This window comes from Sinocyclocheilus anshuiensis, unplaced genomic scaffold (genome assembly GCF_001515605.1).
Source record: "Sinocyclocheilus anshuiensis isolate Anshui unplaced genomic scaffold, SAMN03320099.WGS_v1.1 scaffold2376, whole genome shotgun sequence".
Taxonomy (NCBI): Eukaryota; Metazoa; Chordata; class Actinopteri; order Cypriniformes; family Cyprinidae; genus Sinocyclocheilus; species Sinocyclocheilus anshuiensis.
Window position 1 is genome coordinate 4,618 of NW_015547633.1, and position 14,833 is coordinate 19,450.

At 35.1% G+C, this 14,833-nt stretch overlaps 1 protein-coding gene across 1 annotated transcript in view; it reads left to right on the forward strand.

Moving 5' to 3' along the window:
- The first annotated feature begins 1,266 nt into the window (after positions 1-1,266).
- LOC107701798 (R3H domain-containing protein 2-like) overlaps positions 1,267-14,833 on the forward strand; it is a 41,663-nt gene continuing 28,096 nt past the window's right edge. Inside the window, exons 1-11 of the mRNA XM_016503907.1 lie at positions 1,267-1,484; positions 1,604-1,794; positions 4,539-4,580; positions 5,931-6,020; positions 6,249-6,372; positions 7,265-7,343; positions 9,822-9,881; positions 11,090-11,230; positions 11,305-11,413; positions 11,483-11,578; positions 13,666-13,697. Of these exons, the coding sequence (XP_016359393.1) occupies positions 1,633-1,794; positions 4,539-4,580; positions 5,931-6,020; positions 6,249-6,372; positions 7,265-7,343; positions 9,822-9,881; positions 11,090-11,230; positions 11,305-11,413; positions 11,483-11,578; positions 13,666-13,697 (935 nt within the window). The 5' untranslated portion in view covers positions 1,267-1,484; positions 1,604-1,632. The remainder of the gene's footprint in view (positions 1,485-1,603; positions 1,795-4,538; positions 4,581-5,930; positions 6,021-6,248; positions 6,373-7,264; positions 7,344-9,821; positions 9,882-11,089; positions 11,231-11,304; positions 11,414-11,482; positions 11,579-13,665; positions 13,698-14,833) is intronic.

Consider the following 14,833-nt stretch of genomic DNA (forward strand, 5'->3'; position numbering starts at 1 on the left):
CACTCACACACACACACTCTCTCTCACACACACTCACTCACTCACTCACTCACTCACTCACTCACTCACTCACTCACTCACTCACTCACTCACTCACTCACTCACTCACTCACTCACTCACTCACTCACTCACTCACTCACTCACTCACTCACTCACTCACTCACTCACTCACTCACTCACTCACTCACTCACTCACTCACTCACTCACTCACTCACACACACACACTCTCACACACACTCTCTCACACACACACTCACACTCACACACACACACAGATCTAATGTGTTTTTGGACGAATGCTCATCATTACTGTGTAAGAATCATACTGTCACACTCCTCGTCGGGTTTCTGCAGTATGTAGTGTGTAAACTGTGCAGTATATGATCGTTCTGCTTGCAGAAATCCTGGATGACCTACATTTCCCAAATGTGCAGTACACTGCATTAGATACACTGTATCCCATAATGCAATGCACAATACATTCTTCTATTTCAAGTATAATGAATGAAGACGAAGTGGTGTCGTCTTTGATATCGTCCTTCTTCACTCAGCATTTGGTTGAACTGTGAACAGATTAGACATTTGTACAAAATTTGTTGAAACATTTTTTTTTTTTTTGCTGCAGTTGAGCTCAATAAATTAATCATGCATTCAATTATTTTTATTAAAAGTGCCGATACTGTACATATGGTCACAATTTCCATTTAGTACATTTCCCATATTTCTGTAATAATATCTGCATAAACATTAATCTGTACCTTGTGTATTTTTTATTTTTTATTTTGTGTATTTTATTTTTTCTTTTCTTTTATATGTAATATATAGTTTTTAATTAATTGATTTTATTTTGTTTATTTTTACTTGTATATTTTTAATTTTATCAATTTATTATATTTTATTATTTATATTTTATTTATTATTTTGCTTTATTTCTGTGTTCTGGATGCTTCTCTCACCAAGACAAATTTCTGGTGTGCTTGAACACTATTGGCAGTAAAGCTCATTCTGATTTTGGTTCATGTGACAACTGTGTTTATAATTGCATACTGCTGTTTTTAGCCTAGTAGGCTGTGTACAGTATATACTGCACATTCTTCAGTAAGTAGTGTGCTAGTATTTCATGCCAAACAGGGCTTATGACTTCATGCACACACACGCTACTGCTGCATGTCTGTTTACACACGCAGATGCATTCAGCCTTAGAGAAATATTCATACCGTCTGCTGCTGTATTCACACTTAAACACATATATATCTTGAGTTAATCTGTTCATATTGTGCTTTCCATCTCATCTAAGCAGTGTTTCTCTCCAGCAGGTGGAGCTGTGACGATTGTGTCTGTAAGAACGTCGCACAGCATGCAAGGAAACTGAGAAGACACTCGTTCAACATGACGTCCTCCCCGCCCTCATCTCAGCCATAGGAACACACACACACACACACATACACGCAGAAGAACACACACATCACACTACAGCCCCAGGTGTGTCCGGTAAAGACTGACTGAACTGTGTTTGATAACAAAATACTGATGACCAAAAAATCGTATTATTACAGCTCAAACTGCATCTCCTCCTCACGCGCTCATGTTTGTGAGTTCAGGGTTTGTGAGGTGTGCGCTTTGAGGGATCATGTCTGTGGTCTTCACACCTGACGGGACGGAGGAGGGTGATGGCTCTCTGTCCACCGATGCTTCCGCAGGCATCCATGGCAAAAGCAGCCCGTCGGCGCCCGCTAAAGACACCAACGCCGACAGCACAGAACCAGACGACAACCTCTCCCAGGATGCACAGGTGAGACACAGAAACACTAGCTGTGTTTCCATCCAAAGATTCGAATTTCACTTATGCGCAAAACTGGATGTTGCATAAAACATTTGCGAGTAAAGCACCGTTTCTATCCAACGAGTCAAAGAGAACAAAATTGTCACTTGCTGATAAACTGGCACTAAATATCACTAAGAAAACTAGGAGAAGCCAGTGAATATAATAATTTTCATATATGTGACCCTGGACCACAAAACCAGTCATAAGGGTCAATTTTTAAAATTAATTAATCTTAAAGCTGAATAAATAGCGGAGTTGTCCAAATGAAGTTCTTAGCCATGCATATTACTAATCAAAAATTAAGTTTTGATATATTTACGGTAGGAAATGTACAAAATATCTTCATGGAATATTTAATATCCTAATGATTTTTGGCATAAAAGAAAAATCGATAATTTTGACCCATACTATGTATTGTTGGCTATTGCTACAAATATACCTGTGCTATGTATGACTGATTTTGTGCTCCAGGGTCACATGTGATAAATTACTTGCGCCTCCGAGCGAGCAGACGAAACGCAATAAATGCAGTCAATGCTTTCGGAGGTGGATGCTGCTGTTTGGGAACGCAGTCGTGTAAGACAATTGTACAGAAATAGGCTATTTCGATGACAGACTTTCCTCAGGCCTTTCAGAACGACCAAAACAACATATAGATGCTGTGAACGAGATCGGTCCGCTGGTTAGTCAAGTTATCCCGTCTCATAGCGCAAAGTCACATGACTTTCGATGCATGGAGGAATTTATTCGGTAAATGTGTTTCGTCATAGTTTATGCGTATTTTTTCTTATCGGATAAAAAGTATTCTACTCGATTGTGTGCATAATTTTTTTTTCATGCACATTTTTAGAATTTATGCACATCTTGGCGTTTCCATACAGCGGCTTTTTTATGCAATATTCTAAAATGCGCATAAAAATAAGTGGATGGAAACATAGCTACTTAGACTTTCCTTGGTCTTCCACAAATCTAGATGATGTTTTTGCACTTACTTAGATGCCGCTACATTAGCATTCAAAACTTTGGGGTCTGTAAGAAGTTTTATTGTTTTAAAAGTCTTCTGCTCACCAAGGCTGCATTTATTTGATCAGAGATACATCAAAAGTTGTGAAATATTATTAGAATTTAAAACAGCTGTTTTCTAAGTGAATATCTGTTAAACTGTAATTTATTTCTGTGATGCACAGCTGAATTTTCAGCATCATTACTCCAGTCTTCAGTGTCACATGATCTTCAGAAATCATTCTAATATGCTGATTTGCTGCTCAAGAAACCTTTCTGATTATTATCAATGTTGAAAACAGTTGTGCTGCACAATATTTTTGTGGAAACTGATACATTTTATTTTTCAGGATTCACAGATGAATAGAATTTTAGAATAGATATTTAAAATATAAAACTTTTGAGACATTATAAATGTCTTTACTGTCACGTTTGATTCATTTAATGTTCTTGATTAATATAAGTATTGCTTTCTTTCAAAGAAAGTTCTAAATGATAACGTATATAGTTAGATTTTAGCTTATCAAGCATATAATATAAAAGCCTAATGCCTTGCAGTGTCCTGTGCTCTGACATTCAAAACTCAATCTAAACTATTTGATCTGCCACAGAACAGGATTTAAGTGAACTGGAAAAAAAGGGTAAAAGGAGATCAAATGGTGACCAGTTACAGCACCAGAAATATATATTTATACTAATGCACATGTAAATTCTAACCTATTATTTAGTTTTAAATCATCACGATTATTTTGGTCAATATTGTAATCACGATTATTTAACACCGTTATGAGTGGGCCATGTGACCAAAACTTTATATGAGTGATTTATTTAAAGATAGTGATATATATTTTCTGTAAATAAGGTTGCTATAACATCTACATTTTAGAGACCAACGAAATTTCACAATTCTCAATATCACAGCAGAGTACTATAATAACTAATATTAGTTAAAAAAAAAAGAAATCTTCAAAATTATTGGAAATAATTAGACTGTCAGTAATAAAAAATAAAAGTACAAATACAATAGAATAAAAAGACACAAATGAAACAAACAGCTTTTAAGTTTTTTTAAGTATTCAGTTAACGGCCTACTACAGAAATGAATAATCAAATGTAAAATAAAACAGCATAGTTTTCACTGTAAGAATTAAACTTCATTTGTTTCTTATTAAAGCTACAAAAGTCCTTCACTCAAGAGCAGGGAGTGATTTTGTCTTTGTCTTTTGTTGTTTGATTAATATTAAGCACACAGTTAGCAGCCGGAATATTAGGCTGCTGTCACTTTAAGAGCTGCACGGATCCAGTTTACTGTTACACATGTATTTTCATTCTCAACTCTTTACATCCATTTATAACATAACTGTACTTGCAACTTGCAAGTGTCACGATTTTACTGATTTGCACGTTAAATTGGGCTTTTAAGAGAAGCGAATGCGCACAGGGGGTGGAATGGGGCCCCTTTATTATGGAATTATTGTATTTTCATAATCGTTGGCGGCCGAAATCGAAACTATTTCGATTAATTGCACAGCCCTATTTTGATGTAAAATCTTGATGTCGAATAAAATGCATTTTCTCCATGTTATTTGTCAGCTACCCATTTGTGAAGTATCTGTCATTTCCCCGCTGAGGTTTTGTTTGGTGCTGAAGTTCATCATTAATGAATGATTTTAATGTTCACTAATAAATATTTTGGTCTTTCCCCGCAGCGACGCTGTCAGAATCACGGCCACACTAGGAAACGAGCCAAGGTAAAGCATGCGAGGACACACACACTTCTGCTGCTGTCTGTAGCTCAGTCCTAAACATGACAGGCTTTAGCAGTCAGTCGAGTTTAACCTCGACGTTACAGACCCATAACATCTGCGTTTCTGGGTGTAGGTTCAGTCACATGTCTTACTGCATGAAATCTTGTGTGTAGGTTTTGTGTTGTTTATATATTAGTTTTCAATGCAAAAATTTGAATTAACCATTCAGTTGTATGCAAAATAAATGTATAATAATAATAGAAATATTACATTACATTTAGTCATTTAGTAGTCTCTCTCTCTCTCTCTCTCTCTCTCTCACTCACACTCACACTCACACACATGTTGTGTTTCCATGTTTTATGGGGACATTCCATAGGCGTAATGGTTTTTATACTGTACAAACTGTATGTGCTATTACCCTACCCCTAAACCTACCCCTTACAGGAAACTTTGTGCATTTTTACTTTCTCAAAAAAACTAATTCTGTATGATTTATAAGCTTGTTTCCTCATGGGGACCTCAAAAATGTCCCCACAGGGTCAAAATTTACTAGTATTACTATCCTTGTGGGGACATTTGGTCCCCATAACGTGATAAATACCAGGTACACACACACACAAACACACACACACTCAGACCACATTTAACCGCCCGTACAAAATTAAATTAAACATTTCCAAAGCATTAACATGCATGATGTAACATTAGCGAAACACTCAGCAGAAAATAAAGCAGGACTGTATGTTAGTATCTATTAGAATCTGATTGAAAACATATTTAACCCCTTCTGGGAAGTTCCTATTTAGGGTTTCTGAAATTTTACTTTCAGCATGATATACAGGTGTATCTCAATAAATTAGAATGTCGTGGAAAAGTTCATTTATTTCAGTAATTCAACTCAGATTGTGAAACTCGTGTATTAAATAAATTCAATGCATTTAGAATAAAATAGATGCATTGGGCAATTTCAGATTTCTGTATCTCATTATGATTCTTTAATTGACAGCGCTTCCTGTCAGAGAGCTTCCAACTAGTAATTACCACTTTGTACTAGTCGCATAAATATAATCATCCAGGCAGCATATGGTCTCTTGCTGTCACAGTCTCGTTTGCATCAGCAGAAAAGATGCTGTAGAGATGAGGAGAGTTATTACTTTTTAATGGAAGGTTACGAATGCAGAAGTTTTCAATAAGAACTGAAATTGAAGTAAATTGCTTTCATATTGACTTCTAATTAGTTGATGGACGGCACCAGAAGCAGCACAGTATTCAAAACTAACAGCTGTTTTTCTGTTCCATTTGCCTGAAATAAAACTTCACTTTGTCCTGTATTTGTCCAATCGGTCGCAGTCGAATGCAAAGCTCAAGCTGGTGAGGAGTCTTGCAGTTTGTGAAGAATCTTCAGGACCGTTTTCAACCGACTGTCCTCTAGAATCACAGGTAAATACACAAACGCTGGTGTCTTGATCAAGGCAGTGACTATAAAGAATCGTGCATTATTTACCAAAACTCAGACTCTGATTTCAAAAGGTTGAAGTGTAGACTGTGCAAAGTGTGTTTTGGCAAATAAAATTGAGTCTGTAAAACACCATTAGGATATGGTCATTAATATTCATATAGTCATGAATATTCATGTGTTGTCTGTTTATTCTGACTCCGCCCATGAAGGACGTCATTCAGCTTCACATCAGCTGTCCATCGGATAAAGAGGAGGAGAAATCCTCGAAAGACGAGTACGAGAATGAGGAAAGGGAAAAGAAGGATAAAACTCCACGCAAGATGCTCTCGCGTGGTAAGACGTTCCTTTTTAATGGTGTGTTTTGTTGAAACTAGTTCCTGTAATCAACATACAATACAACAGTCGGTTCTAGAAATAAAAACTCCATTAATTTTCTCCATAAGGACATTGATTTTTAACAGTAACTTATAAACCTTTAAAGACAGAAATGTTTAAAGCCTTCCTTTTTCATTAATTCAGCGTATTTTGTTTTTAAATAATCATGCTATAAGTAGAATTTGTGGTGAAAAACTACATTACCCATGATGCTGTACAGAAAAATTCCACCAATCAGAGAGTTTCAGCGAGCAAAGCTCCGCCCACTCCCATGATGCGCGGCAAATGACATAATCGGGCCAATTCAAAGCACTTAAATATTTGTATACACGTGCATATTTTACAATACAATTAAAATGTTTCTAAAGATTTTCTCTGTCATTTTTAATTTGTCATTCACAGTGCTACATGAGATTGTAGTTCTTTCCATCATTAAAGCTGTTAGGTACACAGTCTTGTATATTTGTCTGATTTTTCATATATGTTCCTTCTTCAAATTTGCATGTAATGTTGTGATACTCCTCGTACTGTAGCTGGTTGGTTTGATCCGTGGCTTATAATGCTTTAACATAGAATTTTATCAAATCCGTATGGGAAGAAATGAATGGGAAAAATACCAGTGGCAGCACTAATGCACTCTATATGGGTGCATGATGCAACAAAATATTATAATCCTATAAAAAATGACTTGTGTTTAACTAAATAACCTGTAGGTCTGTTTTGAACTGAACTGAGCTGGATGTTGACATCACTGAATTCAATGATGAACTGCCTTTAACTGAAAATTGAGTGTTTACTGTTGTCCTTCCGCATTGACACCCATCTGATTCTGTTCTCCGTTCTCTTCCAGACTCCAGTCAGGAATACACTGATTCCACAGGGATCGATGTGCACGAGTTCCTGGTGAACACACTGAAAAACAACCCCAGGTACGACAGCCTCGGTCTGATGTTCAGACACAACACTGATATCAGACACCGCCGGCGTCTCACACAAACTCATCTGTCTCTGGTTACACTCGGCTTTTCCTGTGGATCACTCTGGCCGCGTCCCAAATCACATACTAAGTGTTATACGAGAAGAAGTGAGCTTTAAATCATAGTAGTGAGTGTGCTGAAGGAACCCAGATTTCAGTACAGAGAGAAAGAGTTTGTGATATTTTCCATCAACTTTCAGGGATTTTCAGTGTATAAACCTAAATGACCACAAAACCAGTCATAAGGGTCAATTTTTTAAAATTGAGATTTATGCATCATCTGAAAGCTGAATAAATAGCTTTCCATTGATGTATGGTTTGTTAGGAGAGGACAATAATTGGCTGAGATACAGCTATTTGAAAATCTGGAATCTGAGGGTGCAAAAAAATCTAAATATTGAGAAAATCATCTTTAAAGTTGTCCAAATGAAGTTCTTAGCAATGCATATTACTAATCAAAAATTAAGTTTTGATATATTTACGGTAGGAAATTTACAAAATATCTTCATGGAACATGATCTTTACTTAATATCCTAATGATTTTTGGCTTAAAAGAAAAATGTATAATTTTGACCCATACAATGTATTGTTGGCTATTGCTACAAATATACCCCAGCGACTTAACACTGCTTTTGTGCTCCAGGGACACATATGTGAATATGTAGTGAATTTTAAGGTGATGTATTAATATGCTGATGTTTGCATGAATATTATCTTACTAAGTGTTCAGTAGTATCAAGATTAGTATTACCTGTATAACATGAAGTTTTAGGACATTCTACATGTGATACAAAATAGGGATGTAACGGTATTATCAATATCGTGGTCACATGACAATATGTATATAGCGCGTGTTTGGGAACGCAACAGACACCAGTCACGCTTTTTCACGTCAGATGATTACAGCGTTTCACTAGATTTATAGTGAAACGTGTTTTTGTAAGCCTGTAAAAAAGCATAAAAGTGCAGTATGAATAGCTGACAGCTAGCCATTTAAATGCAGTCCAAATTCAAAATATCTCTTTCAAGTGTAAAAATTAGCAGGGATTAAAGTTCCGTCGCTACAACAGATTTCCGTCAGTTCATAAAGACAGTCACTTGCTACATTCCTGAATGATTCAGCCGTTCGAACAAATCAATTGAATGAATGATTCAGCCGTTCGAACGAATCAATTGAATGAATGATTCAATTAATGATTCAGCCGTTCGAACAAATCAATTGAATGAATGGTAAAATCAGTGACTTGCCGCCAGCTGCTGGCGGATTTAGTTTCATTTTTAGCATATAATTTCAGTTATTTAAATCATATTTCTGTATTCAAAATTTCATATTTAAAACATTAATCTCCATGAAGACAAGTAAGTTACCAATCATATGAAATTAGTATTAACAAATTAATTTGTACTACAGAGGTGGCAGAGAAGAACACAAAAGTGGCTTGTAGGTAGGCCTACATTTTCAGAAGTTTCTGAAAATGTACCTACAAGCCACTTTTGTGTTCTTCTCTGCCACCTCTGTAGTACAAATTAATTTGTTAATACTAATTTCATATGATTGGTAACTTACTTGTCTTCATGGAGATTAATGTTTTAAATATGAAATTTTGAATACAGAAATATGATTTAAATAATTGAAATTATATGCTAAAAATGAAACTAAATCCACCAGCAGGCGGCGTCAAGTCACTGATTTTATCACTGAATCATTCATTCAATTGATTTGTTTGAACGGCTGAATCATTCATTCAATTGATTCGTTCGAACGGCTGAATCATTCAGGAATGTAGCAAGTGACTGTCTTTATGAACTGACGGAAATCTGTCGTAGCGATGGAACTTTAATCCCTGAATTAGGAAAGAAGTATTGTATTTTCTCTACTGTAGTGTAAAGCAAAAATAATATACCTATGAAATATTCATTTTAATTTATTTTACAGTGCAGTTGTTTTAGAATATATGGCTATTACTGTCATTGTTGTTATTATTATATTCTAATTATTTTGGCTTCCTAAAACCCCAGTGTGAATGTAATTTAGACTGAGACAGTATACCACAAATAAAAAGAGGGTTGAGTCCTCTTTAAAGGGACTCAAAGTTAAGAACAAGGGATGGAGCTCTTAATTTTGAACTCAAAGTGCACTAGATATAATAATTTAACTTTAAAATGTACAAAATTTTAATTTTTTCCAATTCTTCATTTGTCTTTTATTTTTTGAAATACTGCAGTCAATATTGTACTGTGTACTTCATATCGAGATATTATCGCATCGTGAGATTTTGATATCGTTACATCCCTAGTTACAGATGAATCCATCATCATCAAAGTACGTAGTGAAGTATGTGAATCTGAATGCAGCGGCAGCTTCCATTTGATTAGTTTTTTCTGTTCTTCTGCATCACTTTTACCTGTAAATCCTCCTTTACTCTTTTAGAGACAGAATGATGCTGCTCAAGCTGGAACAGGATATCCTGGATTTCATTAATGATGAGAAGTAAGTCTGTATAATAATTCATATTTAATTAAATTTACTTTACTCTGTTGTCTTTGTATATGGTATTTCTTGTTTGTTTTTTATTGTCTTGTTTGTAAATTTATTGTGCTGTGTCTTTGAGTGTTGAGAAAGACGCCTATAAATAAAATGTATTATTAATTAATTAAAACAAATTAAATATATATGAACCTAAATATAATAATAATAAATTATATATTTGTTTTACGTATATGTATATAGTCTTTAAAATATTTAAATTTTACGTATCCAAATAGATGTGGTTGTAAAAATTTAATTTTGTTAAAAAACATTATTATAATAATAAAATATCTATATTAAGTCAAAATTAAATTAAATATAAAATAATAATAGTAATAATATCTATATATTGTCTCATTATTTGTAAAAATGTGTGCATGTAAATATATAATAATAATAATAAATAATAATTAAATGACATCCAATCAAAATACCACATCTTTTGCGGTCAAAACTGACTGCATCCTTTTCCACATAAGCAGCGTGCATATGGGTGCATATAGGTTGCGTGCTGCTGCCTCAGCAAATATTAATAAATTTAGCACTTACTAGCATGAAGAACAAATAGCCTGGCACAGAAGGTGCATAGAGATCAATTTAAGATTCAAACTCTTGATACAAAACGTACCTTTTGCGAGTTCTTGTTTTTAATGTTGATAATATTATACGATCAAGAATGCAAATCCAAATATCGACACGATTGCAAATGTGACATTGATTTTATACAACCGTTCAACAAACAAAAGGGTAAAATTAAGTGATGTTCTTCACAGTATTGTCAGTATTTGCTCTATTTTGCAATGAAATAATAGTTCAGCAGAAATACAACACACAGCGGTGTTTCGTGAACGGATCAGTGGCTTTGAACGAATCGTTCGTGAAAGTAATTGATTCAATGATTCGTTCATTGAAGTCACTCTAAAACGATTGGGAACCACTGGTGTAGGTGATATTTGTTGCCCCCTTTTGGTGGATTGTGAGTATTGCAGTAGTGTGGTTGTTTTGCTCTATTACTTAGCATGTTTTTGCATGAATTTCAAGGATAGTTTTTATTAAACAGTTAATTTTAGTTTTCTCTATTATTATTATTATGGTGAAGGGTGGTGCTGCTGTGATAAATGCGTCGTCATTTCTTTGTACTAAGGTTGTTTTTGCATCTGTTTTTCCAGTAATCAGTATAAGAAGTTTCCTCAAATGACCTCATATCATCGCATGCTGCTGCATCGGGTCGCTGCCTACTTTGGCATGGATCACAACGTGGACCAAACCGGCAAAGCGGTCATCATCAACAAGACCAGCAACACACGCATGTAAGACAGCGGTGGATGATGGGAATGATAATGATGCATCGTCTATTAAACTAATCAAACTCTGTGTGTTTCAGCCCCGAGCAGAGGTTCTCTGAGCACATTAAAGACGAGCGCAACATGGACTTCCAGAAGAAGTTCATCCTGAAGCGAGACGATGCCAGCATGGATAAAGACGATAATCAGGTTTGTGAGTCGCACCATTTCACTCTTGCATCACATTTCGGTCGTGCATCTGATTGTCTCGCGTCTCAGATCCGGGTACCGCTGCAAGACGGCCGCCGCAGTAAGTCCATCGAGGAGCGAGAGGAGGAGTACCAGCGCGTCAGAGATCGCATCTTTGCACGAGAAGTAAGAACACAGGCTTGCATGCAAGCGTTCTGGTCAAATTTCAGTTCAGATATTTATTTATATAGCGGCTGTCGTAATACAGATTGCTTCAAAGCAGCTTTACAGAAAATGCATGTTTCAGTGATACACAAAAGCTGTTAACTGGTGTCTGTGGAACATCATAACAGTTTTTGAATAATTAGTAGTTCATCTGTCTCAAAAATAAAAAAAAAATAGGGCTGGGACTCGGCCTGGGCGATAACACTGTATCGATATTTATCGACGGTACACCTTCTTCGAGAACGATATTAAAAATGTTCGATATAGGCACGTGCTATGAGTGACGCAGACAGCACACACAAACATGAGCATGAGTGCTGTGCCTGCCTGTGATGAGGAGATTGTGAGTAAAGAATGAATATTAGTCGAATTTAAAATAAACATTTGCATTTGAATGCAAAAATAGTACAATCGAATGTTAGGTGAGCGTCATCAGTGGAGCACGAGATGCGGTGATGATGATGTAAGTGACGATGTAGTTTGTTTTGTTAATGTTAGTCTAGCCCACGAGACGCGCGCAGTTGCTGCGTTATTCATTCAAAATATTAGAGAAATATAGAAGCTCAATGCGGAGAAGATCTTGATTAGGTTAAAACCGAAACCAAGTAATTCACACAGAACGCATATTCAGCGCATTTTCTAGATGGACAAATATGACTGGTGCACTCGAGTCTCACACAAGAGATGTATAGAAAGCCATGCAAATTTAAAACAGTTTAAACTTTTAGAAAACACGTCGCGAATTTGTGGAGGTTTATTCCTTTTCACTGCAACTCGTATGTTTTAAATGCAGTCTGTGTGATGGGCACTTCGGCTTTTTGGATTAAGCAATGCGTAAATACATGATGCTATTTTGTTCATAAGTGTTTATGCAATTTACAAAATTATATTTGATTTATATGAGTTAATTTAGATGTAATGCACGTTTTTTTTTATAGACAGTTATTTCCATGCGTTGACATTGTGCTGCATTATTTTGCTCATTGCGCCCTCCTGTGGCCTCGGGAGACGAGACAAAAGTTTAACCTTTTTAATCTGCATATAAAACATTAGAAATTAGATATTTGTTTAATTTTTATTTTGTGTTTGACTGTTAAAACAAAAAAAAAATATTGTTGTTTGACTCAATAATTTGAGTTAATTTAAAAATACAGTGGTTAAATGTAAAAAAAAAATTCTATTGCTCTTTGTTTTAAAAAAGGTTATAAAAAATGTCAATAATTATCGATACCAAACGATATGAAACATTATACCATTGATACATTTTTTAGCTATATCGCCCAGCCCTAGCTGGGACAATAAATCGATGCATCAAGAAATGATTCTGCATTGATTCTGAGATTTCCCAAAGGCATCACGATTCTCTGTTGAATCGATTCTGAGCTTAGTTTTTAACAGCAGATGGCACTGCGTGCTTTAGAAATAGCTGTATTCTGCTTGCTTCCAGTTCCTTACACACGCACCACTTAAAACTAAAACAATCATTCATAAAGTTCGAAAAGGTTGAAGTGAATTACAAGGATGTTCACAGTGGGCTGTGTTTACGTTAATCTCGCATCATAAAAGCATAAAAGCCGTTGTGCAAGTACATTTAACCCCTTACATGACTCAGCCGAACGCACAAGCGCTCTTCTTCGTGAGCATTTGAGTGTGCGGTTAAAAACTACCCTAGAGCGCCATCTGCTGTTAAAAACTAAGCTCAGAATCGATTCCAGAGAGAATCACGATGTCTTCGGAAAATCTCAGAATCGATTCACGAAACGCGATGCATCGATTTATTGTCCCAGCCCTACAAAAAAAGCACAATAACACTATAGACAGCTCTGCAGGATCCTTAAATTCAATCAGAATTCATGAAACCATGTTTAAACTTGCAAATTGTTCTCCTAGGTCAGTGCAAAAAATGCATACGTCAGAATGCACAATAAATGTCTTAGTGATTCGTTTTAATTGCAGAAGTTGTTTTTATTGTACTGTTTTATTTTATTCTGCTCTGTTGTTGTTTTTATACTTTGTAAATGTGCATACCTTTTCATTTTTCGTTACAGTCCTCACAGAATGGATACATCATTGATAACAGGTAAGACACAAACCTGCTGTAACTGATCTCCACTGCTAGTTAATGCACAACTTTACGTCTACAGTTTAATCCAGTTGTGTTTTACAAATGTGAAATTCATCCAAAAACCACTGGTTTGATTTTATTTGTTGTAAAATGTGGTACTATCACAGTACTTCTTTGTAAGGCAAGGACTTTTTTTCTGCTAACTATTTTAACTATTTTTATCAGTTTTTTTTTTTTTAGCAAGACTTTTATTATTTATTGTTTCATTAAGTTGTCTTTACAAAACAGCTCAGTGCTAGAAAACGGTGTTATAATTTTAAAAGTTTGTTCAACTAATTATTTTAAATCTCTATTTTAAATCAATATTTTTATTATTTTAAGTTTTTGCGAATTGCTGATCTAACTAATGCTGGAATACAGTGTTACCAATCAATTAGTATCAAGTAACAACTGTTTTCAATATCTATTTTTAGCAAGATTTCTATTATTTATTTCATGAAGTTATCTTTACAAAAAAGCTGAATGCTAGAAAATATTTATAATTTAACAATTTAATGTTTTTTAAATTAGAGATTTATGGCTATGGTTATGCTTATGATGGTTATTTATTATTTTAAGTTTTTTTTTAAAGCTCTGATGTATTTAATGCTGGAATACAGTTTTACAATGTAACAATTTAACGTTCAACTCTATTAACTATTTTAAATATTTATAGTTTTTAATAAGATTTCTATTGTTTTATTTATATATATATATATATATATAATTTAATGTTCAACTCATTTTAATTGATGATTTCACAGCTAGCACAACTCGTTCTCGTCAAAAACACTTCATCTATGTATCTGTCTGTAGATAATGTAACCTCAGTGAGACGTTTAAATCAAAACATTAGTGATGAATACATCACAGGAAAACAAATGCAAAGCGTGAAACGCACATGCGTGATCAATGATGATCTGTCCGAATCACAGCAGTCCTTCCTTTAGTACTGTAATGATGTAGAATGAGTGTGCTTTTCATGTGTGGGTCCCGATAAACACACACACTCACACACATACACACACACACACTCACACACATACACACACTCACACACACACACACACACACACACACACACACACACACACACACACACACACACACAC